The following is a 15,459-nucleotide window of genomic DNA, read 5'->3' on the forward strand; positions in this document are numbered from 1 at the left end:
AGTCATTATCCCTTCAGAATAAAAGCCAAAGCTGGTCATTGAGCTGGTGCAGAATACGCGAGTGTAACAGCATGAGTAGGAATGCACAGTTCGGTTAGAGAGAGAACAGAGCGGTTCAAGGTCAGTTGGTTCTCTGCATCATCCTCATCTTCATCCTCCCTGCTGGGACTCTGCAAAAGAGGGAGTGCATTGGAGTCAGGTGCAAAATATGAATGGACACATCTGCAGTCATCCCTTTTTAATCACTGCTAAGAAGCTGCAGGCCTTACTGTGGCAACTTTAAATTAATATGAATTCATCCAATATTTTTATAGTTATTGCATAAAATACATGTTAATACAGTTTTATTTTAACAATATATATATATATATATATATATATATATATATATATATATATATATATATATATATATATATATATATATATATATACATATATATATATATATATATATATATATATATATCAGTGACGTGCGGTGAGGTTCATGGCTGGTGAGGCACTGACTTCATCACAGTCAGATTTACAAACATATGAACCCTGAAGAGTATCTTATTCACCATTTGATTGGCAGCAGTTAACGGGTTATGTTTAAAAGCTCATACCAGCATTCTTCCCTGCTTGGCACTCAGCATCAAGGGTTGGAATTGGGGGTTAAATCACCAAAAATTATTCCCCACTGCTCCCCTCACCTCCCAGGAGGTGAGCAAGGAGATGGGTCAAATGCAGAGGACAAATTTCACCACACCTAGTGTGTGTGTGACTATCATTGGTACTTTAACTTAACTTTAACTTTACACATACAAGCTGTGGCACACAAAAAAGCAAATTTAATTAAAAAAAACATTATTATGGTCTTACCTTTACTTATAAATGAAGTCCATGCGCTGCTCCTTCTGAACAAAAGCATCAATTACTTGTTTATAGAAGTCTTCTTTATCTTTCTTCGGTTTTAAAAGTCTCTCTGTCTCGATGGAGATCTTCCTTTAAGTATTACCTCCTGCTTCGATTGAAAGTCCAGTTTAGAAAACTGTTTTATTTTAGATATGTAATCCTCCATGTTAAAAGTCCAGGCGAGAGGAAAAAATAAACGATCGCTAACTGTTGCTGCTTGTTGTCACTTCTTCTGACACCGAGTAGTCGCAAGAATGATCTCTGGGATCATAGCGCCCTCTACCACCAGGAGGCGGGATTACTGCGAGCCTCACCCAGTGCGTCTTCGCAGCCGTTTTATGATTGCTCAGCACAAGAATTACGTTACACACATACAGTTATTGACAAAATACACTGTACATTATATACCTCAGCTAACTAAACTATGGAAATGTATAATATAATTCATATAGCAATACGGTCTCACTGCACAGCAGGCCAGCAGTTAGCCGAGTCATTGCGCAATCCATGGCGAGGCTCAACTGGCTGGTGACTCACAGCAAGTCTCTTCTCAGTATTTGAACGGCAAATGTGAAAATTCAGTGATTTTGAATAAAAATAATCCAAAACTGGTGAAGTTAAATGGAAAATAACTTTATAGTATAATCCCTGGATACATATAACAATTTAAATATTTTCTTTTCTTTTAAAAACATTTTTCTTTCCATGATGGCACGTAAGGCCCCGCCTCACCTGCCTCCCCTGACTGCACGTCACTGATATATATATGTATATATACACTACTGTTCAAAAGTTTGGGGTCACATTGAAATGTCCTTATTTTTGAAGGAAAAGCACTGTACTTTTCAATGAAGATAACTTTAAACTAGACTTCACTTTAAAGAAATACACTCTATACATTGCTAATGTGGTAAATGACTATTCTAGCTGCAAATGTCTGGTTTTTGGTGCAATATCTACATAGGTGTATAGAGGCCCATTTCCAGCAACTATCACTCCAGTGTTCTAATGGTACAATGTGTTTGCTCATTGGCTCAGAAGGCTAATTGATGATTAGAAAACCCTTGTGCAATCATGTTCACACATCTGAAAACAGTTTAGCTCGTTACAGAAGCTACAAAACTGACCTTCCTTTGAGCAGATTGAGTTTCTGGAGCATCACATTTGTGGGGTCAATTAAACGCTCAAAATGGCCAGAAAAAGAGAACTTTCATCTGAAACTCGACAGTCTATTGTTGTTCATGAAGGCTATTACACAAAATTGTAATACAGTATATATATATATATATATATATATATATACACACACAGTGTATATATATATATATATATATATACATATACATATATATATATATATATATACATATACATATACATATATATATATATATATATATATATATATATATATATATATATATATATATATATATATATATATATATATATACACACACATTATATTATACACACACATTAATTACAAAACAAACAGGATTGGAACCTTGATTAGCCATTCAAACCTGTTTGTGTCAACTTTTGTGCATGTTATCAGATCAAAGTCACTGGCGTATGTAAACTTTTGATCAGGGTCATTTGGGTACTTTCTTTTGTCATTTTGACTTAAAAAGAGTAAACACAGTTGTTTGCCAATAAATAGCTTCACACAACCATTAAGCATGAGTGGAAGAAAGGTTTTGGTGTTATCATTCATATTCTCTGAAGAATGGCCAAGAAATCATAAATTCTCCCAGGGTATGTAAACTTATGAGCACAACTGTATATAAGTATGAATAATTGTGTGTATGTGAGCATGTGTATGTATTTGTATGTACGATACATGTAAAAAAAAGCAAAAATCAATTTATAGAAAAAAAATAATATATATATACTTTTTAAATCTGTTCTGTCCAGCCACTCAGACAAATCATATTGTAGATGTAGATCAGGGGTCACCAACCTTTTTGAAACCAAGAGCTACTTCTTGGGTACTGATTAATGCGAAGGGCTACCAGTTTGATACGCACTTAAATAAATTGCCAGAAATAGCCAATTTGCTCAATCTACCTTTAACTCTATGTTATTATTAATAATTCATGATATTTACACCTAATTGAACGGTTTAAAAGAGGAGAAAACGTGAAAAAAATGACTATTAAATTTTGAAACATAGTTTATCTTCAATTTCGACTCTTTAAAATTCAAAATTCTACCGAAAAAAAGAAGAGAAAAACTAACTAATTCGAATCTTTTTGAAAAAATTAAAAAAATAATTTATGGAACATCATTAGTAATTTTTCCTGATTAAGATTCATTTTAGAATTTTGATGACATGTTTTAAATAGGTTAAAATCCAATCTACACTTTGTTAGAATATATAACAAATTGGACCAAGCGATGAGGTGGCGACTTGTCCAGGGTGTACCCCGCCTTCCGCCCGATTGTAGCTGAGATAGGCTCCAGCGCCCCCGCGACCCCAAAGGGAATAAGCGGTAGAAAATGGATGGATGGATGGATGGACCAAGCTATATTTCTAACAAAGACAAATCATTATTTCTTCTAGATTTTCCAGAACAAAAATTTTAAAAGAAATTCAAAAGACTTTGAAATAAGATTTAAATTTGATTGTACAGATTTTCTAGATTTGCCAGAATAATTTTTTTGAATTTTAATCATGATAAGTTTGAAGAAATATTTCACAAATATTCTTCGTCGAAAAAACAGAAGCTAAAATGAAGAATTAAATTAAAATTTATTTATTATTCTTTACAATAAAAAAAATAAATTTACTTTAACATTGATTTAAATTGTCAGGAAAGAAGAGGAAGGAATTTAAAAGGTAAAAAGGTATATGTGTTTAAAAATCCTAAAATCATTTTTAAGGTTGTATTGTTTCTCTAAAATTGTCTTTCTGAAAGTTATAAGAAGCAAAGTAAAAAAATGTATGAATTTATTTAAACAAGTGAAGACCAAGTCTTTAAAATATTTTCTTGGATTTTCAAATTCTATTTGAGTTTTGTCTCTCTTAGAATTAAAAATGTCGAGCAAAGCGAGACCAGCTTGCTAGTAAATAAATACAATTTAAAAAATAGAGGCAGCTCACTGGTAAGTGCTGCTATTTGAGCTATTTTTAGAAGAGGCCAGCGGGCTACTCATCTGGTCCTTACGGGCTACCTGGTGCCCGCGGGCACCGCGTTGGTGACCCCGATGTAGATTATTTATATCTGCTGTACACATTTACTTTAGAAAAGAGACGTGTTGGATATGTTGCCTTATTTGTATTTGACTTTATTAAATGTTTGGGCAGAATTTTATCAAACAAAACCAGTTTTCTTTAAAGTAATATGACAATTTATCACAACTGTTTATCTATTTTATGGAGGAATGTAGTTAATCATAGACCTGGCAATAAATGTTATTAAAAAAAAGTATTGACTTGGAATCGAAAACCGTTTTCAATTAACAATCGAATCGTGTGGTGCCCATAAATTCCCAGTCCTTGGAAAATGGTGCGTCGGCTTATGTTGGAAACACTGATGTATCTTCTTGAATCCTAGCACATACCCAATCTGACGTCCTCCTCCTCACCACTCACAGCAGCAGAGGAAGGAGCATGACGACCCCTCAGGACTGCGGAACCTCCCAGAGCTGGGCGTATCCGTGCACGCCGCGATAAACGCATGGAGGTCGCTGACGCGTACCTGCTCCTGTGTTTGCGCCTGATGAAGACCACAAAGAAAACACCTGTCACTCCTCCATTTTGGTTATTTGTCCAATGCCGGGAAGCAAGGCTACCATGATGGTGTCGTAGGCTCCGGTGATGAGCGCGATGAAGAGGGACAGCACCATGTAGATGAAGAGGGAGATGAAGGTGTAAAGGTAGACCTGGCTGAAGATCCAAACCAGCGTGCCGGTCCGCTCCATCTCGGCGAACGTCACAAACATGTCATCGCCGTTAATCAGCGAAAAGAGGCACTCTGACACCATGGGCAGGGAGCGAAACTGGAATGGAAGTAAACCATAAAAGCACAGACATTGCTTATTTTGTATTTATTTTTGTACACACAATAAAAACTACTAATTTACAATGTAGGGCTGTACAGTAAACCGGTACTAGTATAGTATCGCGGTACTAATGAATCCAAAACGGTACTATACTCTGTTTGAAAAGTACCGGTTCCCCATATTATTTTTTTTACAGGCATGACGGCGCGTCGTCGTCACGTCGTGACATTGCTGGTTTTACGAGCAGAGGAGCATGTTCGGCAGCGCACACACACGGAGTACTAACAAGCAGACACAGGGTGTAGACCAGGCCTGGGCAATTATTTTGACTCGGGGGCCACTTTCTTGTGGGGGCTGAGTAGCGCTTTAATAGCGGCAGCCGGTCTCCAAGGTCCCAACTCCCCCCTCCTCTGTTGCGAGTTGTTGTGATTACATGTACCATGTTTATGTGTGCCATGCTATGTGAGGTTTTTTCCTCGGACTCAGTCTGGACCACTCCTGAGGGTCCAGCCTCAGACTAATATTTTTTTTTACTCTTCCCCCTTTCCCAATGTCACCTTTTTCCCACCTTTTTAAGGAGCGCTGTAAGTGGCTGATCCGTTGGCGGTCCAGTCTTGTCCCCCTGTAACGTATGTCTGCTCTTAGCGGGATTGTGCCGAAAATTTAATTTCAGTTCTTATGTGTCTTGTACATGTTAAGAATGGACAAAATAAAGCTGCTGTCTGTCTTTAGAGAAAAAATGTGTCTGGGGGCCGGTATATCTATTTTTAGGGACACTAATACAAAACTTCACAATAATGTCTGATTGAATGCTAAAAACGTTATGACAGACCACCTTAAAAGACGTAATGGAATTTTACATTTTTCTATGAACGATAAAGCACTGAATATTGACAGAATATGAATGTCACACCCCCTTTCGATCGACATATTTTACAGTCAAGTGAAACGCAACAAAAAGGCAACAAACAGTGAAATATGAACGCGAAGGGTACAAAATAAACCCACCTACAATCTGATATATCTGATATATCACTAAGCTTTAGAACTTTGTTGTGAAAAGCTCCTTCCGCGTCTGTGGAAACGTTTCCCGCCCACACTGCTTGGTGCCTCGTCTGAGCTGCTGTGACTTAGATTACCATAGTAACTAATTAGATGACCATAGTACCTAATTAGATTACCATAGTAACTAATTAGATTACCATAGTAACTGGTATATCATCCATAAACGCAGATTGTAACCATTGAAATACTTTGTATAGTTCAAGACCTACGGTCATTAGAAAACATCACTGTACATCATAATGGCAGCTACACTTTCAATTCTTAAAGATCTAAAAAAATTATTTGGGTAAATTATTTGGGAATGTTCAACGGGCCAGATTGAAAAGCTTAACGGGCCGCATGTGGCCCCCGGGACTTAATTTGCCCAGGTCTGGTGTAGACAGAAAAGGGAGAACAGACGGCGTCACAATGTAAACAAATGCCATGGGTGGATCTAAACCTGACATCCACTGTAATGATACCAAGTACAGGAGCGTATCTAGTCGATACTACTATGATTACATCGATATATATTATCGTCACCAAATCTTTTTTCTTTATTTTTTTTAAATTCATTATATATTCATAAATTCAGGAAATATGTCCCTGGACACATGAGAACGTAAATTATGACCAATGTATGATCCTGTAACTTCTTGGTATCGGATTGATACCCACATTTTTGGTATCATCCAAAACTAATGTAAAGTATCAACAAAGTGATGATTACATTTAAACAGAAGTGTAGAGAGAACATGTTGAAACGGGAAATAAACAGATATTAACAGTAAATGAACAAGTAGATTAATAATTCATGTTTACGGTTTGTCCTTTATTATGTTGCCAAAATAATAGAATGATAAATGATACAATATGTTACTGCATACGTCAGCAGACTAATTAGGAGCCGTTGTTTGTTTGTAAAAGACAAATTGTCTATTAAGTTCACTATTTTATTTAAGGACAAACTTGCAATAAGAAACATATGTTTAATGTACCCTAAGAATTTTTGTTAAAATAAAGCCAATAATGCCTTTTTTTGTGGGCTCCATTATTTAGAAAAGTATAAAAAAGCATCGAAAAGTATCCAAATACATTTTGGTACCGGTACCAAAATATTGGTATTGAGACAACCCTATTACAAGCATTGTATTTAGGCGTACATTTCTTAGCACAGTGTTTCTCAACCATATGGCCAGGCCGCCAAAAAATATCTGTTTCTCACTGCAGCATTTTAATGCCAGTTGTCAAAAGCTTGCAACTGTCTGTAAAGACAGTAACGTCATTAAGCATTTGACAATGATAATCTTGAATAATCCTCTCTGAGTTGCCACTTTATCATTGTGGAGGAGCTATGGTGTCTGGGGGATTCCATGGCCCCTGGTAGGGTCCCCCAGGACAAACAGGTTCCTAGGTGAGGGACCAGACTAAGAGCAGCTCAAAGACTTCTATGAAAATAAACAAACAAGAACACCGTTTTCTCTCGCCCTGGAGGTGGTGCTCAATGGCAAGTGGGGCATGTGTCACAATACTTAGTGAAGGTCCCCCCCTCCAATAGGCTCACCACTCATAGGAGGGTGCATAGAAGTCGGGTGCAATGTGAGCTGGACCGGATCCTTGGCTACAGAAGCTAGCTCTTCGGGACGTTGAACGTCACCTCGCTGGGGGGTGGTAGAAGCCTAAGCTAGTGAGCGAAGTGGAGAAGTTCCGGCTGGTTTTAGTCAGACTCACTTGGACGCACAGCAAGGGCTCTGGAACCAGTCCTCTCGAGAGGTGCCGGACTCTCTTTCACGCTCGCGTTGCAAGCAGTGAGCGGTGACGGGCAAAGGGTGGCAAACGTACAGGAGCCTGTACGTTGGAGTTCAACCCAGTAGACGAGAGGGTAGCTTCCCTTCACCTTCGAGAGGGGGGGAACGGGTTCAGACTGTTGTTTGTGCCCCAAACAGCAGCTCAAAGTACCCACTCTTTTTGGATTCCCTTGAGGGAGTACTGGAGAGTGTTCCCCCAGGTGATTCCCTTGTTCTGCTGGGGGACTTAGACGCTCACATTGGCAACAACAGTGATGCCTGGAGAGGTGTGATTGGGAGAAACAGCCACACGGATCTGAACCCTAGTGGTGTTTTGTTATTGGTTTTTTGTGCTCGCCACAGATTATCCATAACAAACACAATGTTCAAACATAACGGTGTCCATATGTGCACCTGGTACCAGGACAACACCCGAGGCCGCAATTCGATCATCGACTTTGTGGTTGTGTCATCGGATTTGTGGTCTCATGTTTTGAACACTCGGGTGAAGAGAGGGGCGGAGCTTTAAACCGATCACCACCTGACGGTGAGTATGCTCTGATGGTGGGAGAAGATGCCGGTCAGACCCAAACACATTGTGAGGGTCTGCTGGGAACGTCTAGCAGAGTCTTCTGTCAGAGAGAGTTTAAAATTCCCACCACTGGAAGAACTTTAAGCATGTCACAAGGGAGGTGCTGGACGTTGAGTCCGAGTGGACCATGTTCCGTGCCTCTATTGTTGAAGCAGCCAATCTGAGCAGTGGCCGCAGGGTGGTTGGTGCCTGTCGTGGCAGTAATCCCAGAACCCGCTGGCGGGGAGGGATGCCGTCAAGCTGAAGAAGGAGTCCTATCGGGTCCGTTTGGTCCGTGGGACTCCGGCGCCAGCGGACAGGTACCGTGAAGCTAAGCGGCTTGCGGCTTTCACGGTTGCAGAGGCAAAAACTCTGACATGGGAGGAGTTCGGGGAAGCCATGGAAAACGACTTCCGGATGGCTTCAAAGCAATTCTGAACCACCAACCGCCGCCTCAGGAGGGGGAAGCAGTGCACTGTCAACATTGTGTATGGTGGGGATGGTGTGCTGCTGACCTCGATTAGGGGTGTTGTGGATCGGTGGAGGATTATTTCGAAGACCTCTTCATTTCCACCTACACGTCTTCTTATGAGGAAGCAGTGCCTGGGTTATCTGTGGTGGATTCTCCCATTTCTGGGGCTGAGGTTGTCGAGGTAGTTAAAAAGCTCTTCGGTGGCAGGGCTCCAGGGATGGATGAGATGTGTTCGCAGTTCCAAAGGGCTATGGATGCTGTTTGGCTTTCTTGGTTGAAGATATACTGCAGCATTGCGTGGACACCGGTGGGGGTGCCTCTAGATTGGCAGACCGGGGTGGTGGTTATTCTCTTTAAGAAGGGGAACCGGAGGGTGTGCTTCTACTATCGTGGGATCAGACTACTCAGACATCCTAGAAAAGTCTATTTAGGCGTACTGGAGATGAGGTTATGCTGGATAGTCGAACCTCGGATTCAAGAGGAGCAGTGTGGTTTGTGTCCTGGTCATGGAACTGTGGACCAGCTCTATACTCTCAGCAGGATCCTTAAGGGTGCATGGGAGTTTGCCCAACCAGTCTACATGTGTTTTGTGGACTTGGAGGAGGCATTCAATCGTGTCCCTCAGGAAGTCCTGTGGGGAGTGCTCAGAAATTATGGGGTACCGGATCGCCACAATCAGGCGATCCGGTACCTGTATGATCAGCGTCAGAGCTTGGTCCGCATTAGTCCGCATTAGTCCATCCCCTTTCCAGTGATGGTTGGACTCAGCCAGGGCTGCCCTTTGTCACCGATTCTGTTCATAATATTTATATACCGAAACTCTCGGCGCAGTCAAGGCGTTGAGGAGATCCGGTTTGCTGGCTGCAGAATTAGGTCTCTGCTTTTTGCAGACGATGTGGTCCTGCTGGCTTCATCTGGCAAGGATCTTTAACCCTCACTCTCACTGGGATGAGAATCAGCACTTCCAAGTCCGAGTCCATGGTTCTAGTACCATCTTCGGGTTGGGGAGGGGATCTTGGCCCAAGGGGAGGAGTTCAAGTACCTCGGAGTCTTGTTCACAAGTGAGGGAAGAGTTGATCGTGAGATCGACAAGTGGATCGGTGCGGCATTTGCAGTGATGCGGACCCTGTATCGGCCCGTCGTGGTGAAAAGGAAGCTGAGTTGGAAGGCAGACCTCTCAATTTACCGGACGATCTACATTCCTATCCTCACCTATGAGCTTTGGGTTATGACCGAAAGGACAAGATCACAGCTACAAGCGGCCAAAATGAGTTTCCTCCGCCGGGTGGTGGGGCTCTCCCTTAGAGATAGGGTGAGAAGATCTGTCATTCGGGAGGAGCTCAGAGTAAAGCCACTGCTCGTCCACATCGACAGGAGCCAGATGAGGTGGTTACGGCATCTAATCAGGATGCCCCCTGTGTTTAGGGCACGTCAGGCCGGCAGGAGGCCACAAGGAAGACCCAGGACACGTTGGGGAGACTATGTTTTCCAGCTTGCCTGGGAACGCCTCTGGATCCTCCGGGAAGAGCTGGACGAAGTGGCTGGGGAGAGGGAAGTCTGGGCTTCACTGCTTAGGCTGCTGCCCCCGCCACCCGACCTCGGATAAGCGGAAGAAGTTGGTTGGATGGATGGAAGTTGTTTTGTTGGACCTCAAATTTAATGCTTTTTAATGCCATTTAAGACTTTTATTATCATAAACTTAATTTTATGACTTTTAATGACTCACAGAAACCCTGTACAAGAACAATAAAATCATGAACTTTGCTCAAATTACAGATCAATTTCATCATCGTGCTACAGACAAGTTCAGTATGTTGTTAATTTTTCATCAACAATACCTCCTAAAATGTGGTTTAAGGCAGCAGGCCTGTTATAGTTTTTCCTACCAAAAATAATATTTTTTTTTCTAATATCAAGTGACAATTAGTTAACTTTAAACCAGTCAGAAATATTGGAAAGTTCTTCATTTTATTATTTTGTGAAGCAACCAAGATTAGACTGTGATATTAAAAGACAGATGTCATCTGCAAACATGTACATTCTTACAATTATATATTTTTTAATCGTTGACATGAACTAGAAATAAAACAGGGCCTGAAATGGAACCCTGAGTAACCCCAGAAAGTCTTGAGAATTTAGATTATTGATAGAAACATTAAACGGGTCCTATCCCGGTCTTTTCAGGAGCTTTAAAAATGTATTGGATCCCCATTATACAAAACCCAAAACCAGTGAAGTTGGCACGTTGTGAAATTCTTAAATAAAAATTTAATACAATGATTTGCAAATCATTTTTAACTTATAATCAATTGAATAGACTGCAAAAACAAGATATTTAATGTTTGAACTGAAAAACTTATTTTTTTTTGGCCAATAATCATTAACTTAGAATTTAATGGCAGCAACACATTGCAAAAAAGTTGTTACAGGGGCATTTTTACCACTGTGTTACATGGCCTTTCCTTTTAACAACACTCAGTAAACGTTTGGGAAATGAGGAGACCAATTTTGGAAGCTTTTCAGGTGGAATTCTTTCCCATTCTTGCTTGATGTACAGCTTAAGTTGTTCAACAGTCCGGGGTCTCCGTTGTGGTATTTTAGGCTTCATATTGCGCCACACATTTTCAAAGGGAGACAGGTCTGGACTACAGGCAGGCCAGTCTAGTACCCGCACTCTTTTACTATGAAGCCATGTTGTTGTAACACGTGGCTTGGCATTGTCTTGCTGAAATAAGCAGGGGCGTCCATGATAACGTTGCTTGGATGGCAACATATGTTGCTCCAAAACCTGTATGTACCTTTCAGCATTAATGGTGCCTTCACAGATGTGCAAAATACCCATATACATATTTTAAATAAGCTTGAAGTGCCATGAATCTGACAGTATGAATAATTAAAGGTTGTTTTGAAAATGAGGCTACTCTAACATGTCCAAAATGGTGTGCACTACCTTGGTATGATACGGGCCCAGTACAATCCATCCACAGAAGCAGTATCCCAAATATATGGCGGCCGCGCAGCAACAGAAGCGGATGACATTGGGAAAAGCAGCTCGGAGTGTCACGATCAAGATCTAGGTCAGAAATAGAGGAAAAGACGAAATGATACACTTCCTTCAAATTAAAAGCAGACAAGAGAAGAGTAAAGGCTTTTGTTGTTTTGTGCTTGCATGTCTTACGTTGTATTTCTGAAAGAAGCTGAGATAACGGATGACTCCCAGCCATACCAACAAAGTGGACGTTCCCAGCAGGATGGAACACACGTCGTAGGATGATAAATTCTGTATCAAAACAGAAATATTTAACAAACAAGACTATCTTAAAGTGGCATCTTGTACTATCAGTAATAATAGTAATACACTTGTATACCGCTTCTTTTGTTAAATTTGCTAGTATTTGCTAGTTCGGGGGTCAGCAACCCGCAGCTCTCGAGCCGCATGCGGCTCTTTAGTGCCGCCCTAGTGGGTACCTGGAGAATTTTTAAAAAAGGATTGAAAATGGAAAAGGATGAGGGGAAAAAACTATTGTTTTGTTTTAGTATGTTTTTGTTTGAGGACAAACATGACACAAACCTTCCCAATTATTAAAAAGCCCACCGTTTTATGTTTGTGTGTATGCTTCACTGTTGAAAGTATTTGGTGAACATCGTTCTGTGCTACTAATTTCGGTGGTTCTTGAACTCACCATAGTGTGGACTGTGACGCAACAGCTGTTTGCATGTAAAATCTTCCACTCCTTCCTTGTCTCGTTTTGTCCACCGAATGTTTTATACTGTGCGTGAATGCACAAAGGTGCGCTTTGTTGATGTTATTGACTTGTTGGAGTGCTAATCAGGCATATTTGGTCAGTGCAAGCTAATCGATGCTAACATGCTATTTAGGCTAGCTGTATGTGCATATTGCATCATTATACCTCATTTGTAGGTAGAGCTCATTTAATTTCCTTTACTTTTATCCTCTTTGTATATAATTTAGTTTTGCATGTCTCATGACACATTATCTGTATGTAATATTGGCTGCATTTTTAGATAGTTGTTTGTGTGCCATGTTGTTCCAGACCACAGCAAACATTACCTAGCTTGCCAAATATTGTAATAAATCCATTGAAAGAAGACAGCCTGCCGTTTCCTTTAACTAGGACACACACATCTATATGTTTGGCCAATAAAAGCCTGTAATTTCCAGGAGTTATCTCACCCTCTGAGTAGCCTCTGATTTACTAATGGTTGCTAATGTTGTAAAAATGTGTAGAATAAATATTACATTTCAACATTTCTGTCAACTAAGATTTGCTTCAGCCTGCGACACATAGTCATTTTGATAGTAGGCTAATATAGCTAATATTACATATAACACTCATACACGGCTTTTCATTTTTTGCGGTTCCATACAGATTTATTTTTTGTATTTTTGGTCCAATATGGCTCTTTCAACGTTTTTGGTTGCCGAACCCTGTGCTAGTTGTAAACCATATGATGTAACCTCTATTTGCAAACCTTTCGATTTACGAACTTTTCGAATAGGAAACTGGCCCTGTTTACACTGCACACCAAATCTGATTTTTTTGTCCTCAAGTGACACAGATCGGATTTTTTTGGCCTAATAAACACTCAAAAGTGCTTCAAATCGGATCTTTTAGCCTCAGATTCAGGCCACATCAGGAGGTAGTCCGGAATCAGATTGGATTCTGATCTTTTCAAATGTGACTTCAGTCTAAACGTAATGCGACCTGATTAGTCAGCTTTGGGCGAGCTACGTCACCCGTGTGCGGCAAGTAGGATGCAGCCCGCCAGCATAAATGGATACTTCATCACGTTATCTGGTTTCGGTGAGCAAATAGTATTTACGACGACCAAATTTTCAGTGCATCACTTGTCAATAGTGCACAAATAATAGTGTATATGTAATATATGAATATATATTTTGATTCCGAAGAAAAAGCAATTGTTGAAGGACCGAAATTGGCGCTGTGGTGTATTTATTTACATGTTACGTACATTGCGTAAGTTGTTTACGGAAGTGAGTTAAAAAATAAAGCTAACGTAGATCCACGCTGATGTCCGCGTTATTTCTACTTAACAGCCATTAAAAGATTAGAACCCTCCCAAATACTTTTATACATTATATTACTTTTATTTATTTTCACATAAAAAACTAAACATTTTAAGATGTTGCCACTTATTTTATTGTGTAGTAGTGGCAAAATCTCCTCCCGGTCGACTTCCTTTGTTTTCACTTTATCGAAGTGCGCATGCAAGTGACATCAAGGCCACATTGGGGCCACATTGGGGCCTGTGTGTGATACCGTCCCATTGGGGACGTCTCTGCGCTACTGACCTGTCTCCGCTCGGGATGGTCTTCTGCTGGCCCCACTATGGACTGGACTCTCACTGTTATGTTGGATCCACTAGGGACTGTACTTAGAGGGGGGGTTACCCACATATGCGATCCTCCCCAAGGTTTCTCATAGTCATTCACATCGACGTCCCTTGTGTGGGCTCTGTGCCGAGGATGTCGTTGTGGCTTGTGCAGCCCTTTGAGACTTTTGTGATTTAGGGCTATATACATAAACATTGATTGATTGATTGATTGATACCACTGGAGTCGGATAAAGGCTACAGTGTTGCTTGTTTTACGTTAGAGCTTTTATCCAATCAGAATTCAGCTAGCTAGTTGCCAGCGCTGCATGAATTCTGCCTTCTGAACCAACATTAGCGGGGGGGTGCAGTGTAAACAAACGAGAACATTCAGTTATTACATAGTTACGATAGCCAATCAGATCAGGAGTTGTTGACCGTAGCCCGTGGTTAGGTTATACGTGACTGTGATTGGATACTCACTTGTCACTCCCAAGTGAGTATCCAATCACAAGTTGTGGTTTGCGGAAACAGGAAGTGGCACCAGAGCTAGGAGAGAAATCACTGTTTTAAACCACAAGGAAGGAGAGCAAAACATTGATACGGTGACAGATACAGTGTATATATTTGCAATGCTGACCCCGGAAGCTAGCTAAGCTGTACCGGTGGTGAAATGGGGAAATGCCCGCCACTTCCACTCGAATCGACCCTCTACGAGCGGGACCCCTGGCTTATACGGCGTCGGATGGGTGATAAAAATTGTTAGATTTTTTACATGTTTAATATGTTTTTACAATTATTTTTATTTTGACAGTACCACATATCAGTGGCGGGCCGTGCGTTTCCCACCTAGGCCTTCAGTAATGTCTGACTTCAATGATTACCTCTCAAAATACCATCATTTATGTCACCACATGACCATTACTGGAGATTATGTCCTGGGTATGACTCAAAACTGCATCCGGTGATGAGGCTCCAGTTCGGGAGTTCTGGAGTTTTGGGGAAGGTGGAGTTAACCCTCAGTCATCATTGCTCCCAGGTCCACCCTGAACCGGGGTAGTAGGACCTGTCAGGGTCCCAGCTATGGGTTAAATAGCTTGCAGAGACCGCCTCAAAAGTCTCTGCCTCCCGCTGCCTTGTGGGACAGGCTTTTAAACCAAAGGCTAAGGGTGAGATCCCTGACAGAAACCTCCCGGACCGCAGTTTCGGAAGGGCGCTTGATATTTCTTCGCAGAATATCTCGCTGGCCATCTGCTGCAGTCGTCTTACTGTGTCAACCTGTTGCTGCGCCCAGTGGGTCGTCTCTTAGCAGTAAGAAAAGAAAG

At 40.9% G+C, this 15,459-nt stretch overlaps 1 protein-coding gene across 1 annotated transcript in view; it reads right to left on the reverse strand.

The window, feature by feature from the left end:
- Positions 1-15,459, reverse strand: part of mcoln1b (mucolipin TRP cation channel 1b) — a 62,784-nt gene that overhangs the window by 495 nt on the left and 46,830 nt on the right. The window contains exons 10-14 of the mRNA XM_062036338.1: positions 11,958-12,059; positions 11,730-11,852; positions 4,696-4,902; positions 4,465-4,619; positions 1-170 (exon numbers count right to left, since the gene is read on the reverse strand). The exon at positions 1-170 is cut by the window's left edge and continues 495 nt beyond it. Coding sequence (XP_061892322.1) covers positions 4,485-4,619; positions 4,696-4,902; positions 11,730-11,852; positions 11,958-12,059 — 567 coding nt within the window. The 3' untranslated portion in view covers positions 1-170; positions 4,465-4,484. The remainder of the gene's footprint in view (positions 171-4,464; positions 4,620-4,695; positions 4,903-11,729; positions 11,853-11,957; positions 12,060-15,459) is intronic.

Source organism: Entelurus aequoreus, linkage group LG25, assembly GCF_033978785.1.
Source record: "Entelurus aequoreus isolate RoL-2023_Sb linkage group LG25, RoL_Eaeq_v1.1, whole genome shotgun sequence".
Classification (NCBI taxonomy): Eukaryota; Metazoa; Chordata; class Actinopteri; order Syngnathiformes; family Syngnathidae; genus Entelurus; species Entelurus aequoreus.